This window comes from Physeter macrocephalus, chromosome 6, assembly GCF_002837175.3.
Source record: "Physeter macrocephalus isolate SW-GA chromosome 6, ASM283717v5, whole genome shotgun sequence".
NCBI classification, from domain to species: Eukaryota; Metazoa; Chordata; class Mammalia; order Artiodactyla; family Physeteridae; genus Physeter; species Physeter macrocephalus.
The window spans coordinates 38,641,421-38,661,879 of record NC_041219.1 but is presented as its reverse complement, the minus strand read 5'-3'; the positions used below and the strand labels follow the sequence as shown (position 1 = coordinate 38,661,879).

Below are 20,459 nucleotides of genomic sequence, written 5' to 3'. Positions count from 1 at the left end.
AACACAGATGTCCATCAACAGCTAAATGGATAAATGAGGTATATAATCATATAGGATTACAATATAATAGGATAACTTTCAATAATATAAACTATGGATACTCACAACAACATGGATGAATAGCAAAAACCTTATGTTGAGTAAAAGAAGCTAGACAGAAAAGTGAACATACAGTATGATTCCATTTAATATGACGTTCAAAAAGAAGCAAAACTAATCTACATTGATAAAAATTATATCAGTTTTACCTCGATGGGGGGAGGTTGGTTGTAAGGGGCCTGAGGATTCTTTTTGGAGTGACAGAAATGCTTTATTTCTTGTTTCTAGTGGTGGTTACATGGGCATATTCTTTAGTCAAAACTCACAGAACTATACACTTAGAGTTGGCGTGTTTTTATTGTATGTATTGAATGCTTCAATGAAGTTTTTTTTAAAAAGATATGGGTTACGGGTTGGCCAACTAAGTCACTGAGTCTAAGGCAAAAACCTAGCAAACAATCTATGTGATAAAGTCACATAAAGCTTTATCAACACAAAACACACATGTAAATATTTACGTTATGTAAAAGCCATTGATTGTGCTATTTAGTGCTTCAGAGAATTCAGTCCAGTGAATGCCCTGTGAACTCTGCCAGTTGGGTATGAATGAGTTTAGTATTTGAGCTTTCTGAGATGAATGCATCAAGGGTATCCCTGTATGGATTCATCAAGGAATACAATTCCCATCTCTACCGACTTCTAATATGGTACCTGAGCGTGAAATCTGAGTGACCCTTAAAAAGGCAATGACTCTACATCCTGGACTTGGGGGATGGCCAGGCTAGCTCTTGGTCTGTACAATTCTGAACAGGCACCATTCAATAAACTAGGAGAATGGTGCAGAATACATGGATGGGAGTCCCTGATGTTGTCCAAAGCTTTAGATGGCCTCTATTTTCAATATTCTGGAAAATATTCAGAACAAATACCCCAATTTTCAGTTAGAAGAACGTAGTTCTCTTATCCATGACATCCACTCTTTTATGCCTAGCAACACCTCACCTTCCCTTTTTTTTGGTACTGATTTTGAGAAATCATTTCCCCTCACTCCATGCTTTCTTTTTGTGAACATCAATTAGAGGTCCCATGACCAGGCAACCTCCCTGACCAGGGGTTGGCCTTGCTGAGTCATATGTCCATCAGACTCCTTCCTAGGACTCTGAATGATGACCACAGCATTCAAGGATGGCCTATGTTGAAGTGCACATTAACCATCTGAGGATGGAGCTTGGAACTTTCCCTTGTTTTTTCCTCCCCAGATTCCTGATGCCCTCCCAGTTTCTGGCCTTGCGCAGACTCAGGTATTCTCGCTTTTCTGTAAACTGCCCCACTCCTTCCATTCACTTCCTTTTCTGCTAAATCCTCCAGTTAGTTTCTGTTGCCTGCGATATACCCCAGCTGATATAACACAAAATAGAAAAATCCAAAGAAAGGAGCCAAAGCAGCAGCTTGGTTTACTCCTGACTTGGCCGTGAGAGACCTGGCTTCCAGTCCCAGCTCTGCTACATCTCAGCCGTGCGGCTCTGTCTTTGGGCAGGTCGTTGCCGAGCATCAGCTTGCTCATCTCTAAAATGTTTCATAAATATTTCCTGAATGCCTTGGGTGCCAGGCAAAGACAATCATAATGCAGTTTTATATATTTCTGAAAAACATTTATGTTCCATAAGGATTTCTGAATCACATGAAATGAAGTTCCTGAGAACGTTTTATCAGATATGAGATTATCTAAATAAATAAAACCTTTTCTTTCTGAGTATCTGAAAAATTACTTGTGGCCTGGCCCCCCAGGGGTAATGTGCCATTCTTTCTACAGGTAATTTAGTTGTTGGATCTAATGTGGTTACTTTGTTGACATTTAATACATTCACCCAATCACTGCCTAAGGCTTTCTTCGGTATATTTTAATAGGGCAATTATATAAAATCTCTCTGTCGGCAAAATACAATTTTGGGGGGAGTCAATTAAGAAACCCAGAGTACTTCTCTGTATTAATTTCCTGAATAATTATTTTATAAAAATCATGTACACACAAAAATCCAACACTTTTGTCCTTCTGTGCAATACTGTAAGACTCTTATTTTGATACCAGGGCACAGTGGCCGACTTTTGGCAGAGTGACTTGAGGATATAATTAATAGTTGACATACACTCTGCTTCCTGGACTCTTGATTTCTCTGGGAACATATTTAGATCTGGGCAACAATGACCTACTTGCACAGCTGGATTTATTCTATTCTTAAATCTCTGGAAATATCCAAGTCAATGTGAAAGGTGCAAATGAAATATAAGTCACTAAGCCTGGGTTTTAAGGAGAGAAACAAATCATTTCAGATGAACGAAACTGTAGTTCAACCCTACAGTAAGGAATTTGTTCAAGATTACAGGCTATCTTGACTCAAGACATGGAGACATTTGCACACATGTGTATATACACATATACAGGGACACAAATGAAACCAACCAATGAATCTCAGGAAAATGCTGCTAAGAATGTGGTTATCATAGTTCAGGTTTCAGATCCAGGTTCTATGTAGGGTTGTATGTCCCATAATACCTCTCTGCCTTTGAAGCCAAAACAATATAGCTCTGAAGTCATAGAATTTTTGTTGTAGAAGGATCCTTAGAAGTCATCTAGTCATATCTGTCACTTGATGCTAGAGGTCCCTCTGCAAATCCCCCCAAGATAGTCGGTACATTGTCTGGAGAGAGTCAGTTTTGCATAGTGGTTGAATGCACACACTTTGGGGCAGAGACATACTGGGTTATCCAGGCTTTACCACTTACTAGCAGTCATCTAGGGTAAATACCTTAACCTCAGTTTCTTCTTTTATAAACAGTAGGTGACAACAGTACCAGCCTCATAGGGTGACTTGTGAAGCTTGAATGAGCTAATAAATGTATGGTGTTTGGCACACAGTAAGGACTTGGCACACAATAAGTGCTCAAACAAAATGTTAGCTAGCATGGGCTACTATCAGTAATAGAGAGGCCCATTCCAAAGTTAAAACAGCAGCTCCAGCTGCTAGGAAGGCCAAAATTGGCTGTCTGCTGCTTCCTTCCCATGGGTCCTAGTCTGCCCTACAGAGCTTAACCAAAGCCCTGAATCACTATCAACAGGGAAGGCAGTGCTCATGGCCCACCTGAGTCTCCCTGTTATCAAGCAGAATGGGCCCAGCTTCACTGATTGTTCCTTCTGTCCCCTCCATGGCCCATGCCCTCTTCCTTGGACAGGCTCCAGCCTGCTGGAGCCCCTTTTAAAGTGGCATCTGTTTGGCTTTGTTTACGTGAGGCTATCATATTGACTATCTTGACAGAAGAGCTCAGTCCACGAGGGGTAGGGTGGGGTGGGTGCATCACCTAACCCAGCCTTAGACTGTGGTTAACCGAAGCCCAGAAGCTGCTGTCAAGGGTTTGCCAATGAGGGAACCAGTTAACCAGCCTCTTGCCAACTGTCCAACATCTGGCATCTCAGCTTCCTCACCTGTGAAACAAAGGGAATAACAGTACCTCTCTCACTGAGTAATTGTGAGGATTCAATGAGGTAACACTTCCTCTACTTCCATTCTTTCTTGATGTCTCTTCCAGTCCGGTTTTAATGCCCACTAGTCCACTGAAACTGCTCCCATCACAGTTACCAAGGATCCTCACACGGTCATATCCAATGGTCAAGCCTTGGCCTTCATCTTTCTTGACCACTTAGCAGCACTTGTTGCAGCTGATCATGTTTTCCTTCCTCAAACACTTTCTTCGCTTGTCTTACAGGACACCACCCTCTCCTGGCTGTCTTCACCTCTCTGGCTACCCTTTCACAGTCTCTGTTGCTGGATCCTTTTCCTCTTCTCAAGCTCTAGATGCTCTAGAGTCCCAGGTCAGGCCCATTCAGTATCTACGCTCACTCCCCAGGTAACCTCATCCAGTGTAATACTGTGGATAAGAGCATGGAGAGGATAAGAGTGTGGAGTCAAACTGCTTGGGGTGAGTCCCAGCTCTGTAACTCACAGGTTGTGTTGTGGAGGGAAGTGATTTAACCTCTCTATGCCTCAGTTTCCACATCCATAAAATGGGGAGTAATTTTCTCAAGTTTTAGTAAAGATTAAATCAGTTAAAACAGGTAAAGTGTTTAGAATGTGGTAAGCATTCTATACATGTTAGCTACTATCCAGTTCCATGGCTTTATCCACCATAAAGGTATTGATGATTCCCAGATGTATATCCCCAGTGCCCAGCATTCCTCTGAACTCTAGTCTCTTATATCTAAATGCCTCCTGGCATATTCATGTTGATGTCAAACAAGATCTCAAAGTTCACACATCTAAAACTGAATGCTGACTCCATACCATTTCCCACCCTTCTTTCCCTGGTCTCTCCCATCTCTCTAACAGGCATCACTCTTCACCCAATTGCTTAGAGTCACCCTCAACTCTCTTTTTTCTCTCATCCAACTTTCAGCAAAACTTGTTACTCCATTTTCAAAATACAACCAGAACCTGACCTCTTCTCACTACTTCCACCACTACAACCTGGACCAGTCCACCATCTGCGATACCACCTAATTGGTACCCTTGTTTCCCTTCCTGCTCCTGTACAATCTGTTCTCTATCCAGGAGCCAGCGTATACTTAAAAAATCAAAATCAGATGTTGCGTCCCTGCTCAAACTCTCCAGTGACTTCCCATCACACTTGGAATGAAATCTAAATTACTCTAATTTCCTAACAAGGCTCTTTGTGACCTGCCTTTGCCTACCTCTCGGCCTCATCTGCTACCACTCTCTCCTGCCTACTCCACTCCAGCCACACAGTCTGCCTTGTGTTTGTCCAATTTCACAAGCAAGTTCCTGCTGCAGGGCCTTTGTATGTGCAGTTCTCTCTAGCTGGAATGTTCTTCTCTCACATCTTCCTATGACCCTTCCTCATTCCTTTGTAAACTCTGCTCAAATAGTTACTTATTATAGAGGACTTCCCAGTCCACCGCATCTAAAAAAACACCCCCTACCCTCACTCCTGTCCCGTTACTATCTGTCCCTTTATCCTATTTTTCTTCATAGCACTTAATAACACATCCGATAATACATGTTTTTCGTTTGTCATTCCTACTAGAAGGTCACCTCCTTGCGGGGGCGGGGCAGCAGCTTTATTCTGTTTTCTTCTATCCATAGCACCCAAGGTGTGTCTGGGACACAGGAGGTGCTTAACAAATGTTTGTTTGTTTGTTTTTTAAATGTATGAAGGGCTTCCCTGGTGGCGCAGTGGTTAAGAATCTGCCTGCCAGTGCAGGGGACATGGGTTCGAGCCCTGGTCCAGAAAGATCCCACATGCCGCAGAGCAACTAAGCCCATGCACAACTACTGAGCCTGCATGCCACAACTACTGAAGCCCACTCCACCTAGAGCCCGTGCTCCGCAACAAGAGAAGGCACAACAGTGAGAAGCCCGCACGCCACAACGAAGACCCAATGCAGCCAAAAGTAAATAAATTAAAAAAAAAAAAAAAAAAAAGCGAATAGTGCTTAGCACAGTTCCTGGGTCAGAGTCAATAGCCATAAGTTTATGATGTCAATTTTAGAAGTTAAAAAAATGTTGAACAGAAATGCCCAAAGTCTTTAGTGATACTATTTAAGATGTCAAAAATAAAAGTATCATATTTTCACCCAATTTCAATATATATACACACTTATATTGTACTTACTCGGAGTTTCTTCTAAAATTTCTTGGAACTTGGTTCTCTCATAATCTACCAACTGGCGTTGAAGATGTGGTCTCAGACTCCTAATTGTAAAATTGACCATGTCCATTTTCATGAGGTCAAGGACGTGAAATATTTGTCTAAAAATTTTAGAGTTAAAATAGTTAGAGAGGTGATTAAGAAATCAATCTGAAATTCATTAAATATTACTAATTTTACAGGCTGAAAAATATAAACATCCACGAAATGGTTTTGAAATTCCAATCACTTTGACAAGGTCACTTTTCACAAAAGCCATTATACATGCATTCCAAATGTATTCTTCCAGACATCTCAAGAGTATTTGCTTTAGCAAATATATCTCCAGCTGATCCATTACATTCAGCCATAAACTGATAGACACTAAGAAGCATAAACAATGAGTCTTAACAATGAGACAAAAAAGATTCAAGAAGGAATTTTCATTTGAAATTTTATGGAGTCTGAACATAGTGTACATTGTTTCTGTTCCTAAGGAAAGAAGAAAAAGAAAAGGAAAGAAAGGACAGGGCAGTAAAGCACAGGGGAAAAACACTGCATTTTAGAGTTGGGCAGCCCTGTATTCAATTGCAGCTTTACAACTGACCAGCTCTGTGGCCAGGAACAAGTTACTCAATCTATCTGAGCCTTAGTTTCTTCATCTGTGAAAGAAAGGGACAAGATCAACCTTGGAGGATGTTGTGACGAGTCAATGAGATAACGAATGCAAAATGCAGGGGAGAGTGACAACCAGTAGGTGCTCAATACATGAGGAAGATGAACACCACAGAAAATCCTTCAAAGCAAGGATTCTACAACTGGAGAATTTCAATCTGCCAGAGCTGACTGCAACTCTAAGGATACTTACAGCCTATTTTACAGATGGGGAAAGTGTGACTTTGAGAGGTTGTCAACTTTCCCAGAGTCATAAAGTTAGTAACCCATTATATGCAAACCAGCTTCCTTTCCCCTTCCCTTTCCTATACTATTACGTGAAACTTAATTCTCAATGTGGCTGTATTCACAAAAAAAGGAGAAGAATTCCCCTCAATGGCAAAAAGTACTGCAGACTCCTCTCTCCTCTGGGATCACAAAGAAATTACTGTCTACACAGCCAGATTAGAGTCTTACGATCTTACTGTACACATCACTTCCTGAGGGAAGCTGTGGCAGAGATAGCTAGCCGACCACCAACGATCCATGTTGCCTTCCTGCAGTGTGGATTTGTGGCTGGGAAATGTGCTTCCAGACAGCAGCCACATTTCCCAGGCCACCTTCAATGTAGGTGGTACCACGGGACCAGGTATAGTCAATGTAATGCACTGCTTCTGGGCCTAGGTGGTTAAACACTGGATATGCCTTCCTCATGATCTCTTTCCCATTCACCAGCTGAATGTAAAGGACTCCAAGGAGCTGGGTGAGGGTGGAGCCAAGGAGAGAAGGAGCCTGGGTCCCTGAATGACACATGGAAGGCTGCCTGACCAAGAATCCCTGACTCGGACTCTGACATGAGTGAGAAACAAATGTTTATTGGTTAAATCACTGAGAACCCAGGGTTTACATGTCATAGCAGCTAGCAATACCCTAACTAATGAAGAAGGCTTCCTGGATCCTTAACTAGGTTAGGTCCCCCTGCTGGAGGCTCCATTAATCCCCTCTACTTCCCTTTTCATAGAACTATCACAACTGTAATTCCTTGTTCAAGAGCTGTCTCCGCATTAGACTGTAAACTCCCTGGGATCAGAGATCGCATCTGCCTTTTTCATCACTGCACCTCCAGGGCCCAGCACTGCCAACTAACAACCTTGTTGGGTCACTCAGTGTGAAAACTCCATGCACACAATAAATGATTGACTTGTCCCTTGCTTAGGTGGTTTCTTCCTAGGGTCAAGGGTTCTTTTGGGAGAGGAGGAACCCTTATTCTGTGCTCCTCAATTCCCACACTTCCCTTCTGAATGAACTCAAAGGTACTCTAAGAAAATGCAAGCAGCAGAACCGCTAACCTCAGCACGTCCACGATGTTGCAGGTAGCCTTTAACTCTCTGATATCATCATCTCGCACAGGAGCGCACAGCTTTCCCATCGTACTGATGACATAGTTGGCCAGGCCTTGGATGTCGACAGCACTGTGCTCAGCCTGCTGCCTAATGAGGTCTGTGTCCAAAACTTCACAAATCTGGTTGCGAAGCCGGTTGCCACCAGGAGTCAGAAAAGAGAGGAGAACCTATACAGGGAAAGGAAAGAAAAATTAACAGCATCCTTACACGAATAAAGGTTGTCATTTCTAATTTCAATGTCTAGATGACCAAGCTCCCTGTCCATATTTTAATGCCCCGGATGCCACAGAAGTTTGCATTGAGTGGTGGATCAGAGGAGCACTCCAGGGTCCTGACTCTAAAAAGAAAGCTCTGTCTTCTGAATGAAAGCCTCCCCTCCCCTCCCATGGGAAGTTACTAACACTATCGGAATGAAAACAACTGGCAAGGAAGCAATACTATTGAAAGAACTTCAAAAAGTTTACAGAGAAACCGTGCAAAGACAAGTTGCAGATAATGGCTCCAAAACAACCCTTTAAAGAAGGGCAAATAGAAACATCCCCATGGGCTCTATTAGTATATTTACATGTGAAAAATTACATATTATATGAGCAACCTATATTGTGTATTCACTACACAGCAGACACTGTACTTATAGACCCAGCACGTGGTTAGGAGAACAAGCTCTGAGCCGGAGTGCCTCAGTTCAAATCCCTTTCACCCCTCAAAGCTGTGTGACCTTGGGTGAGTCAGGGAACTTGGTTTCTTTATATAAGATAATAATAGGCATAACTACCTCACAGCATTATGGTAAGGACAGATGAATAATCTAGTGCTTGGCACAGAGCAAGTGTCTTGTAAAAGTTAGCCATGACTGTCATCTGATTTAATTCTCACAACTACTCCAGAGAGAGACTTAAGAAGAGAGAGCCTGTCACTAAAGCAGGTCTATCTAACTCACGCTCTGTGCTCTGAAGCACCACAGCCACTGCCCTACATGCTAAGCATTGGCTTGAGTTCCTGCCGCTGCCCTGTTTTCCCAGCCTGCACCCCATTCCAGGAGGTGCAGGAAAAAACCCTTTCGGTGACTGAACTGGCTCAGTGTTTCAAAAGAGTCTCCGATACTCTTTGCAGGACATGAAAACAGCCTTTGGGGGGAAAATTACTAATTAATACAGACAACATCAACTTGCCTCTCTGATTTCTTCAAACAGTTTGATGGCGTGTTCATACTCAGGGGGCTCAGCGTTCAGTTCTGATTCCAAGACGTCCCAGAAGGCCTGGTGGACAATGTGCCTCACTCTACTGGCCAAGCTACAGGAATGAAATGGATCGTTTTTTAAAATAAGCACTATTTTTCCTGATTATAAAAGAAAGATGCTCATTGTAGAAATCTTAGAAAATGCAGAAAAACAGAGAATAAAAATTGCTCATAATCCTATTATTAATCTTTTGACATATTTGACATATGTTCAATGAATGCATTGTTTTAATATAATTGTTTTAATACTGAGTCTGTACAATATTATTTCATTTAATATTCTGTCTTAAGTGTCTCCCCTAGATTTTTTAAATGCTTCCTCCTTATAGCTTTTGATATGTTCATAAAATTTTGTCCTAAGGAGATACCATAATTTACCTAGCTACTCTTCTACACAGACTTTTAGACTTGGTCTAGATTTTGGGGATGAGATGGCAAAATTGCTCTTTCCTTAGCAGCTGAAGTTTCATGGCATGGAACAGAACAGATTGGCCCATGGAGACATGCATTTGATTGCCTGCCAGCCTCAGCTTAGATGTCCCATTTAAAGTTGGCCAGACCAAAACTGCTGAAATAGGAGCCTTCCTAGGAAAAGCTAACAATAGAGTAGGTGGCCACCTTGCTTTACCCTGTATGTCAATGCCCTAAAATAGGTGTATGTTAAAACACACAGGGACTTCTCTGGTGATCCAATGGTAAAGAATCCGCCTTCCAGTGCAGGGGACGCAGGTTCAATCCCTGGTCGGGGAACTAAGATGCCACAAGCCGCGGGGCAGCTCAGCCCACACGTCACAGCTACTGAGCTTGCGTGCCTCACTAGAGCCCGTGAGCCACAAACTACAGAGGCCACCCACCACAACTGAAGAGAAACCCGTGCACCGCAACAAAAGATCCTGCACGCCTCAACGAAGATCCTGCGTGCCACAACTAAGACCTGACGCAGCCATAAAAATAAATAAATAAATTTTAAAATAAATAAAACACACATCCCTACTGAACTCCTGCACCATTTTGCAACAGCTTTTAGAAGAGCGCATATTTCCCTGAACTGTAATTACTTGCAAGTCTCTATCCCACATAGAGCTATACACCTCTCTCAGGTAGAGGCCACTTCTTCTAGGTACCTGCCACTGTACCTAGCATAGCACTTGTCATTTACTGAGGGTTCACTGAATGCATGGTGAATGAATTAATAATTTGATAGTAAAGCATATCTCTTAATTTTTCTTTTAAAGTACAAATAGCTAAATATACACTAATGCTATGAGAAGTAAAAATTAGCTTTCTGAAGAGTATGAGTTAAAACTGTTCCTGTAACTGCAAATACTATATTCTACTCAGCTACTTTAAATGTGAAAACTTATTCTAGTTGCCTGAATAGATTTATTCAACATAAATGCCATTTCCAATGTCTGAGACTCTCTCGAGCAATTACAGAACAATTAGAAAGACATAAATTGCTGGGACAGACTTTTGCTCTGAACTTTACAAGCCTCATGTACTTGGCTTGAATGGACCAACCAGGAGTGAGCTAAAACAACTTTATAGCTCCTTGAGGGACTGTCGGAGTTTAAGTTTTCCCAAAGGCTACAAGCTTTTTAATTTTGGGGAGTGGAAGAGGTAGGGAGGAAGGGGTGGAGATGAAATCAGTCAAATCATTTATAAGCATTCCTACCTGGTATCAGAAATCTGACTTATTTTACCAAGTGTTTCCCCCCACTTGGTAAAATATGAGAGTCGGCCATATTTTAAAGAGTAACAAGAGACAGTGCTTTAAGAGCTATCACCCTGTCTCCTTATTTGTCACAAATAATAAACGCTTATGCTTTGATTAAAAAAATAGAAAAAAAAGTAACGACTTGGTCACTGTGGAGGGTCATCTGAAAAATCAGCAGCTAATGATACGCTATTTCACTTTTAAACAAAGGTAACGTGTCCCAACTCTACATGTTGTTTCCCTTGCTCACATTTTCTAGCCGTGGCAGAAAATGAAGAGAAGGGGAATTCGTATCTTCCATAGTATAAAAGTACTTACATGCAAGGCACTTATATGCCCAGGAGCATGCATTTAGAGTGAGTGTTGTGGAGAATGCGAGGCTCAGATATGGTCACAGCAGAGCCAGGATTCAAACCCCGGGGTCTGTCTGATCCTAAAGGGCCTTCATTCAGCCTGTATTTGCAACTTTTGAATTTAAAGCACAAACACTCCCAATTTGTCTTTTCTGTACTTCATAAAACATACTTATTTTAACTTCAAAAATTCATTTTTATTAGTCAATAAATGTTTATTCAAAATTCACTATGTGGTAGGCCCTGTTTCAGGTGCTTCGGTGTAGTGAAAAGAAAGCCTCTGCTCTCAAAAAGCTTACATGTTAGCAGAGACAGGAAGACAAAAAACACACTGAAAGTGAGTAAGACAATTTCAGGGCCACAAGAAAGGCAGAGGAAGACAATGTGGTCCACAGTGATGAAGAGGTGCCAATTTGGCAGGGTGGTTGAAGAAAGCTTCTCCACGACAGTAAGCGACCTTAGAGCTGAGACCCAAATGGGGAAAAGAAAGCAGCTGGTGAAGATCTATGGGAAAAACATTAAAAAAGAAGGAAGAAGGTCCAAGTCCCTGGGACAGGATCAAGCTGGTGTACTCCAGGACCAGCAAGGAGGCTTCAGTGTGGCTGAAGCACAGCAAGCAGGAGGAAAAGGAGTAAGAGACATGGTCAGCCAAGGGGGGCCTTGCTCGTCATACTAAAGAGTTTGAATTTTTATTCTAAGTGTAATAGAACCATTGAAGGGTTTTAAGCAATGACATGATCTAATCAGATTTACCCATTAGAAAGATCACTGTGGCTACCTGTGGATGTGGAGGATGGATGGTGCGGGAGCTAAGGATGGAGACTGGGCAACTAGTTAGGACACAAAGAGTCCAGTTCAGAGACAATGGGGGCCTGGCCTGGGGGTGTAAGCAGCACAGCTGATATAAAGGATCATGGTGAAATGCAGTCACCATAGAAAACCAAACAGATAAACCTACTTTGGCCAGTAATCCTAAAAAGTATTACTGATTAGTATAAACAACATCCCCAGGAGGAGGACTATGATCCATATTTTAAAGAAGGAAAATTACTGTGTTTACTATTTTCCTGCTTTAAAACAAAAAAAGTTCTGAATGGAATCAAATATTATATGTTGTCTTAATTGACAGAGAGAATGCCTCCCAATTTATGAATAGCACTGTGAGTTTTAAGATTCAGTGCCGTTATCCATGAACCAATTTTGCCTCTAAAGATGATTTACCTGCAGTAAGGGCTGCAAGCCTTTTCTCCTCTTTGTCCCAGGGGACCTGTGAGCCACTGAAACCAGAAAGACTGAGGTAGGATATAAGGGCATGGCTCTAACTAGAGATCCCTTGGGCATGAGGTTAACCAGGGGTGCCTATGCAGCTGTGATTCCTCCCTCCAGAGGCTTCTGGATCACCTCTTACCACTTTGGCAGCTCAGCTGCATTTATTTATCTTTCACAACCTGAAAATTAGTTTTTAATAAGTCAGGCTGCAAATATTTCTTGAGCAGGTACTACATGTCAGGCACTCTGCTAGGCAATAAGGACAGAGCAAACAATATAGACATAGTTTCTCTGTTAATGGGTCTTTTGGTCAAGTGGGAAAGACAGACTTTGAACCTAAAATTATAAAACATCTTAACAAGAGGGAGGTAGAGGGGGTTATAGGAGTCTTTGGAAGGGGATTTAATGTAGTCTAGTGGGCTCAGGAATGTCAGGAAAAGCTTCCTTCAGGAAGAGACACATAAGCTGAATTCTAAAGATTATGAGTAACATATACCCTAGAGGAGTGGTTTTAAAAACAACTATAAGACCTTGTTAGAGAACTAAATACTGTTAACACCCAGTGGATATTATACGAGACTGTCCAGGAATCAGTGTGAAAATCTGTGTTTGCAGTACACACACACACACACACACACACACACACACACACACACACACAGTCTGCAGCACAGGTTATGCACAACACATGCCTCCAGGTTACCTGTTCTCAGGGAGGGCATCTTGTTTCAATTGAAAGTTCTCATTTACAGCAATCTCGTGAGCAAGAGTCATGTTTGATAAGTTCCGTGCTGCAGCCATCACTTCATCAAATGTTACAACCCTGGGAGGGCTTGTTGCTGAAAGGAAGACAAAAACCAGTTAATGCTCTGGAAGAGGAGTTGTCATCCAACGAAGCCTCCTGATGCACACAGGGTTTAAGTTACTCCAACATATATTTTCAGTAAGAAGAATATATATCAAAATAGATCGATTCCCCCGCTTAATACTTCAGGCTCCAAAAATTTAAGAACTCCTTTGATAGCTTCAGTTACTGTATTGAAAATAAATTGTCGGCCTCTCTCGCCTTCTGAGACGGCCCACGCTCTGTCTATGGAGTGTGTTTCTCTCTAAATAAATCCACTTCTTACCTATCACTTTGTCTCTCACTGAATTCTTTCTGCCATGAGACATCAAGAACCTGAGCTTCATTAAATCCTGAAACCAGGTACTGAAACCCCCATCCAGGTGGGAGAAGTTAACTATATGCTGCCACGACACTCAGACCCAGGACCGGTTGGAACCAGAAGGTTGATGATGCTGACTCCCACGTACCTCACCACCAGCCAATCAGAAGAAAGCTCATGAGCTGATCACCTCCTCCTCTTTGAACCATTACTATAAAACTCCTCACTACCCCCTCCAGGTCGGGACACTCCGTTTTGAGAGCATTAGCCCTCTGTGGCCCCTTTGCTTGGCAAAGCAATAAAACTGTTCTTTACAACTTCAAAAAAAAAAAAAGAAAAAAAAATTGTCAAATGTTTCTGAGAAAATTTTATTAATATAGGCTATTATAAGTTATTTTTAAAAATTAAATCACCTCATTTTTTAGCGAATATTGATATCTGCATTTATTACATGTACTCTACAGGAAACTGATGACTACTTTTTATTCTGTAATTCATAACTCCCATTAATTTAAGCAGACTTAAAATGAACTGATTTTTTAAAACTATAATTTTGAAAAGTATATGCCGTATAGCACAATTCTAAGTTTTGCTAATTGGTAGTTATCATTTGACTTCACTGAAGCATAACTTACCTCCTCATAGGACTGTCCTGAAGTGACTAAACAAGATAATTTAAGTAAAGAACATGGTAAGAACTCAATAAATGTAGATAATTAAAATAAAATAAATCTGATAAGCTGATAATCTACTTCTCAGTAGGAAATAGTGGGTAAAGAATTATTTTAGTTATCTGTAAAGATTATTCAAAAAATTATTCTAACAAGTCATGTCTTTTTGAAATCGTTGTTGGAACTCTTGGCTTCTGTTAATTAAAAATCATTACCTCAAACAACAATCCTGATTGGCAATACTTTGCTACCTAAAATAATTTATTTAAAAAAAAAATTTTTGGCTGTGCCACGCAGCATATAAAATCTTAATTCCCAGACCAGGGATTGAACCTGCACCCCCTGCATTGGAAGCATGGAGCCTTAACCGCTGGACTGCCAGGGAAGTCCTTAAAATAATTTTAGAAATAAGAAGAAGAGGAGGAGGTAGTGGAGAAAGTGGAGATGGAAGAGGAAGAAGAGGAGGAGGAAGGAATGCTGATATACGATTAGTAAAACCCTTCTTCAGGACACCTAGGTACCCTGCTGGAGACATCAATTCCATGTATAGTAATAAAGAGTGAGAAAAAGCACTGAAAGCTGGGGGGCTGCTAATAAATTCTTTTGCCTTTCCCATTAAGATTCTCCTTAAAAATGTCTGTATCCTTTGGTCCAGCAATCCAATTACATCCAAAGGAATTCCTAGAAAGGCTTTATGCACCACTATGTTCATAAAGCACTATTTGTACCAGCAAAAAAAAAAAAAAAAAAAAAAGGAAATGAACTAAATGCCCAATGATAAATCAGAGGTTAAATAAATTGATGGTATTTTCACTTGGTAAAGTAGTAAGCAGTCATAAAAACGTTTTAAAAAAAACATTATCATGAGTAAATGTTTTAGTTATAATAGTAAGTGAAAAAAGTCCACATACATATACATACGTATGTCTATGTGCAGTATGAAGATATGACAAAGCACTATCACCTGTCATCTTTGGGTGACATTATAGGCGATAATTTCTTTTCTTTCTACTTACCTACCTTTCCATTTTTTAAAATGAGAATGTACTAATTTAGAATAAATACATGACAGATGAATGGATAAAGAAGATATGGCACATATATACAATGGAATATTACTCAGCCATAAAAAGAAGCGAAACTGAGTTATTTGTAGTGAGGTGGATGGACCTATAGTCTGTCGTACAGCGTGAAGTAAGTCAGAAAGAGAAAAACAAATACCGTATGCTAACACATATGTATGGAATCTAAAAACAAAAAATGGTTCTGAAGAAGCTAGGGGCAGGACAGGAATAAAGATGCAGACCTACTAGAGAATGGACTTGAGGACACTGGGAGGGGGAAGGGTAAGCTGGGACAAAGTGAGAGAGCGGCATGGACATATATACACTATCAAATGTAAAATAGATAGCTAGTGGGAAGCAGCTACATAGCACAGTGAGATCAGCTGGGTGCTTTGTGACAACCTAGAGGGGTGGGATAGGGAGGGTGGGAGGGAGGGAGACACAAGAGGGAAGAGATATGGGGATATGTGTGTATGTATAACTGATTCACTTTGTTATAAAGCAGAAACTAACACACCATTGTAATGCAATTATACTCCAAGAAGAATGTTAAAAAAATAAATAAATAAATACAAAATAAACAAACTTTTTCTGAAGTGGGCATTTGATCATATTAAATGCTAGTTGCTTCTCTCTGCATTTGCTTGGGCAGCTTAAGGAGTTATTACTTCCCATACAAAATGTCAATTAAAAAGCTAAAAAAAAACCAAAAAGACAAACACATGGCTTCACACATTTCTAGCTTCCACACACAAAAAAGGAAAAAAACATCTCCCTTCACCATGGCACTCTCTCATTCCTTCTCATACTCCTAGTGCAGTAATTCTCCTCGTGGGCACTTTTCTGGGGTGATTTGCACAACAGTTTTTGAAATCAGTAGGAAACCCTTTAGATTATTTCACTTCCTGCCTGACCCTTGAGTTGGGGCAAGTTTCGTTCCATGTAAATAAGAAAGGACCGATTTGAATTTACCCTTGAATGTAGCTCAAAAAATGATCTCAAGAAGGAGTAGCTTTCTGCTAATTGAGAGAGAAGACAGGTGGGGTTGGGAGACCTGATTTATAGCCAAACCAAAGCAGATCAGAGGCAGTGATGACAATAAAAATGGGCAGATTGTAAACGTCAGTGACAACTTATTGCTGAAAGCGTGTACAAGACAGCTGCAGGGCCCCAGCAGTGCCATTCCAGTTCATCTAGAAGGGAAAAGTCAGTACTTTGCTCTCATTCATTTCCGAGTTTTAAAATCCAACATGCGTGTCTAGAACCACCTCCATTCCCCATTGGCTTACAAGCAGGAGAGCTGGATTTGCTAGAAGAGTCACTTGTAAAGCTCTGCCTGGAGCACTCATAGTCACTGAGCGAAGCCATGCTTTCGGAAAACCGGGAAGAGTCTGAATCGCTTGGCTGGTCCTCGCCCACACACTGCTTCTCACCATTGAAGGGCATTTTGTGTCACTGGAGTGTGGGTAAAGAGACAGCACCTGCACAGACAAACAGACCCTGTGTCAACCTTCTGCGGTACTCCCCCCAGTGGTGGTGGTGCTTCGTTCAATGTAGACAGCCGTGTCGCATGTGTCACAGCACTGGAAAGGCCCCCAGAAGATGACCTCCTTCCTCCCATGGCACCCGGGCCAGGCTATCACTAGGCCTGCAAGACTGCCTTCCAGAAAGGGATTCCACAGCCAAGGTGTAAGCTCACACAGGACATACTTGGTGTGAACGTGGAGCAGCCCCCAGCAATAAAGCATCCTCAAAAAACAATGTGCAGAGCACACACTCTCTCCTCCTGGGGTTGCTAAAGCGTGGGAGGGTAAGAGTGAGAGTGTGGGGCTCTGGGTTTGAAGCTTGTTCTGTCTTTTGACATGTGACCTTGGATAAGTCACTTAACTCCCTACCTCATGAGTCAAGCTGGGCTGAAAGACTAACCTCATAGGGCTGCTTGAAGATGAAATAGGATTGATCTTATTAAGGTGCTTAGCACAGCATTCAAATGTTTGCTATTATTATTTTTCCTCTGTCTTTGTTTTAAATAAAATATTTTTGAAATCAGCCTTTTTAGCTGTCTGTGAGCCTCCTAGGGAAAGAGGAAGACTGATTAAAACTTCTGGCTGGCAAGTATATAGGTTTTTCTCCTCCATTTTCCCATGAACTGTCACGCTATGAAGAGTAAGGCCTGATATTTGGTTTGTGCTTTAGACAGTACTCACTGTCATCCAATGAACAAACAGGCACAAAAGATCCTGATTCACAGGTTGGGGGGAGAACAGACACTAGGAGACCTACAGTGCCATAAAGCCAGTCCCTGGACTCTATATCCACGGCTGTTTCTGGGACATCAGATTGCTTCCCAGGGAAGGGCAGGGCAGTTGGGCCCAGTCAGCCCATGGAAAGGAGATCCTGGGTACACAGGACGCTCAGGCCTGATATCAGGATCCTCAGCCAGGCCTGTGAGGAAGCTGGCCCTGATATGAGTGTGGTGATAGCTGACACTGAGGGGAAACCTGGGCCCGAGGAGAAAGGCACCTCAAATCCTGAACGGATGGTAATGATAGTAAGGGTTCACTGAGTCTCTTTAAACCTGAGCCAGCAATGAGGTACTCAGAGCTTTTAAAGCTATCAGAACGGGAAACCACAACTACCCATGGAATGCCTGGAAATGCCTGCAGTTTCTTCAATGATTCCTTTCACGTGTATTAAGTGCCTACTATGCACCAGGCACTGGGAAAAGTAACAGTGAACAAAATACACAGGGCCATCCTCTCATGGCTCTCAAGTCCAGTTACCTAAAATTGTGTGTGCCAGATGCTGGAGGACAAAGAAAGGGAAACCAAGGCATTGCTGAGGAAGCACGAGAAAGGAGAGGCAGGGTTGGGATCAAGGTAGGGGGATCGAGCCTTTGCTGAGAGAACAGTGCTATTCTTTATCCTTCGGGTGATGACAGAGAAATGGATGGGCCTGAGAGGGACTTACTAAGGGTCAAAAGCCAAGGGCACTTGCCCCTGGCCTCACCTAAACAACCTCTCCAGTCCTGCCACTTGCAGAAATGCACCCGTGCTCAGCCTACCACTTTCGCAAACAGAAAACCACCAACTTGGAGGCTGCCTCTGCAAACCGAAGGGCAGGGAGTGGGGATGAGCTGCCAGGAAGCTCCCCAGCAGATACACTCGCCTTCTCCTAAAGCCCAGAAGCCAGCCATCTTGGACACAGACTGAGGACCAACCCCTGGCATCCTCAGCAGTGAACTCACCTCCTTTACCCCAGGCAAACTAGATTCTCCTTGAGCGTTAACTCCCATCTGCTGGAAGGGGGACAGGTGGGGGTGAGGATAGAGGACAGAAGAAAGGGGTCTGCTCCAACCCTTTCAATTCCACCGAACCCCAAATCCCAAATGGTGCACTTACCCTTCCCTCTAGCCTTCTATCTTCGCCAACATTTTAATTCTCACTGATGGCATTTCTCGAAAATGCTAGCTTCTCCAGGAAGCCTTCCCTCTACGCCGTGGCCAGAGCTAAGGGCACTCTTCTTTGTACACCTGCAGCACATTTCTCGTATCTGCACAATAGCATTTAGACCTTTGTAGCTATTTTCCTCCTGTGGCTACTTCCAACTCTCCTTAATAGGCAGGAACTGTGACTCGTCCACCATCATCAGTGTCAAATATGTGACAAATATTCATTTGGTGTTAGCTGAATGGGAATCACTGAATCCCATCTGGTATAGCTGCAGCCAGAATATTTGCAAACTGATATCACTTCACATTTACAGGCCTGCTGCTGTCAAAGTACAAGGCCTGGAGCAGAGTACCTACCACCTCAACCTGCTTTATTAGGCTTAAGCCTCAATAGTGACTGGTCCCGTCACACTCTTACTAGAATATCTTAAACTCTGTTTCCATTTTAGTATTTCTTTCATTCATTCAACTGTAACAACTGTGCTGTGATGCTCTGCCCTCAATTTCTCTTCACTTTGGCTATTTTTCCTAGTAAGAGTGAATAAGAGCTTCCATCCACTGGAATTTATGAACTGGGTAAATAGCTATAACTACCCATTTCATTTTTCTACTCCAGCTGAACAGCACACTTCATAGGTTTCTTAACTGTGTTTAACAAGGCAGCTAAGCACAAAGATTAAAAAAAATAAAAAGCTCTAGGTTAGGAGGCAGAAGTCCTGGGTGTAAGGCCTGGGTCTGTTGTTGATTTGCTGCATGACTTTATCCACATCGAGTCTGCTCTCTTCACCTCATTTTTCTGAGGGGGCTGGGCCAGCTACCAGGTGCCTTTTAGTGAGGAATTGCTAACATGCTATAAACCCAGAGTTCCATGAGGCATCACTAGAAGCTCTGAGAAATTAAATGTGCTCATGGCAGACATACTTAATAACATGCAACTATGCTTTCTTCCAACAATTCACTGGAGGTAGAGTTTCTGGCATAGGGGATGTAACAGAAAATGTAAAAGCATCAAAATGTTTAGAAACTCTTGTTTAGTTAAGCCTCCACATTACAACTGGGTTTTAGTGGATGCAAGAAGAAACTTTTCTTTGAGGCCAAAATGCACACTATTACTTTATCAAGAAATCGCCTGCGTCCTCATATTAATAATACCTAACTCACAGGGTTGGTGTGAGATTTCATTCAGTCAATCTAGGTAGAGTGCTTGGAACAGTGTCTGACCCAGAGTAAACAGGATACAGATGTTGCGTATTGTTAGTATTATTTGCTTTAGTAGTTGTTATTATCATCATTTCAGTCATTAAAAACTCTAGAGGGAAGAACAGTTCTATTCCATGATGATATAAGCATGTTACCCTACAGATAACAAAGACTGGTATTTAACCTAGGACAGAATTCTTGCATTTGTTTGAAATACAAAAATCAAAAGCAAATGGCCCATCATGGTGTAAACAGTTTTCTGCAAGTTCCTTCACACTTGCTCTTACCTTTCTTGGTCTCGGGTTTCCATACAGGTCATCTGGGGACAAAGCTACTTGACTCAAAGACACTGACGGTAATTAGACTGTTTTTAAAGCTATTTTGGATTCTCTCTTAGAATAGTGATAACGAAAACAGGTTGTTTCTTTAAGAAAGGTAACGTTTCCCATACTGACAAACCTAGATTTACTTAACCTTCACCATCGCGACTCACAAACAAACCAAACAACTTTCCAGGAACACCACTTCTCAT

At 41.9% G+C, this 20,459-nt stretch overlaps 1 protein-coding gene across 9 annotated transcripts in view; it reads right to left on the bottom strand.

Moving 5' to 3' along the window:
- Positions 1 to 20,459, bottom strand: part of TCP11L2 (t-complex 11 like 2) — a 40,594-nt gene that overhangs the window by 15,504 nt on the left and 4,631 nt on the right. For 2 of the 9 annotated variants that reach the window (XM_028490538.2, XM_007100961.4), the window contains 5 exons: positions 16,566 to 16,757; positions 13,079 to 13,214; positions 8,969 to 9,089; positions 7,743 to 7,963; positions 5,725 to 5,861 (listed from right to left, as the gene is read on the bottom strand). In XM_028490538.2, coding sequence (XP_028346339.1) covers positions 5,725 to 5,861; positions 7,743 to 7,963; positions 8,969 to 9,089; positions 13,079 to 13,214; positions 16,566 to 16,722 — 772 coding nt within the window. In that variant the 5' untranslated portion in view covers positions 16,723 to 16,757. The other 7 variants (XM_028490536.2, XM_028490534.2, XM_007100964.4 and 4 more) reach the window with 7 other exon arrangements.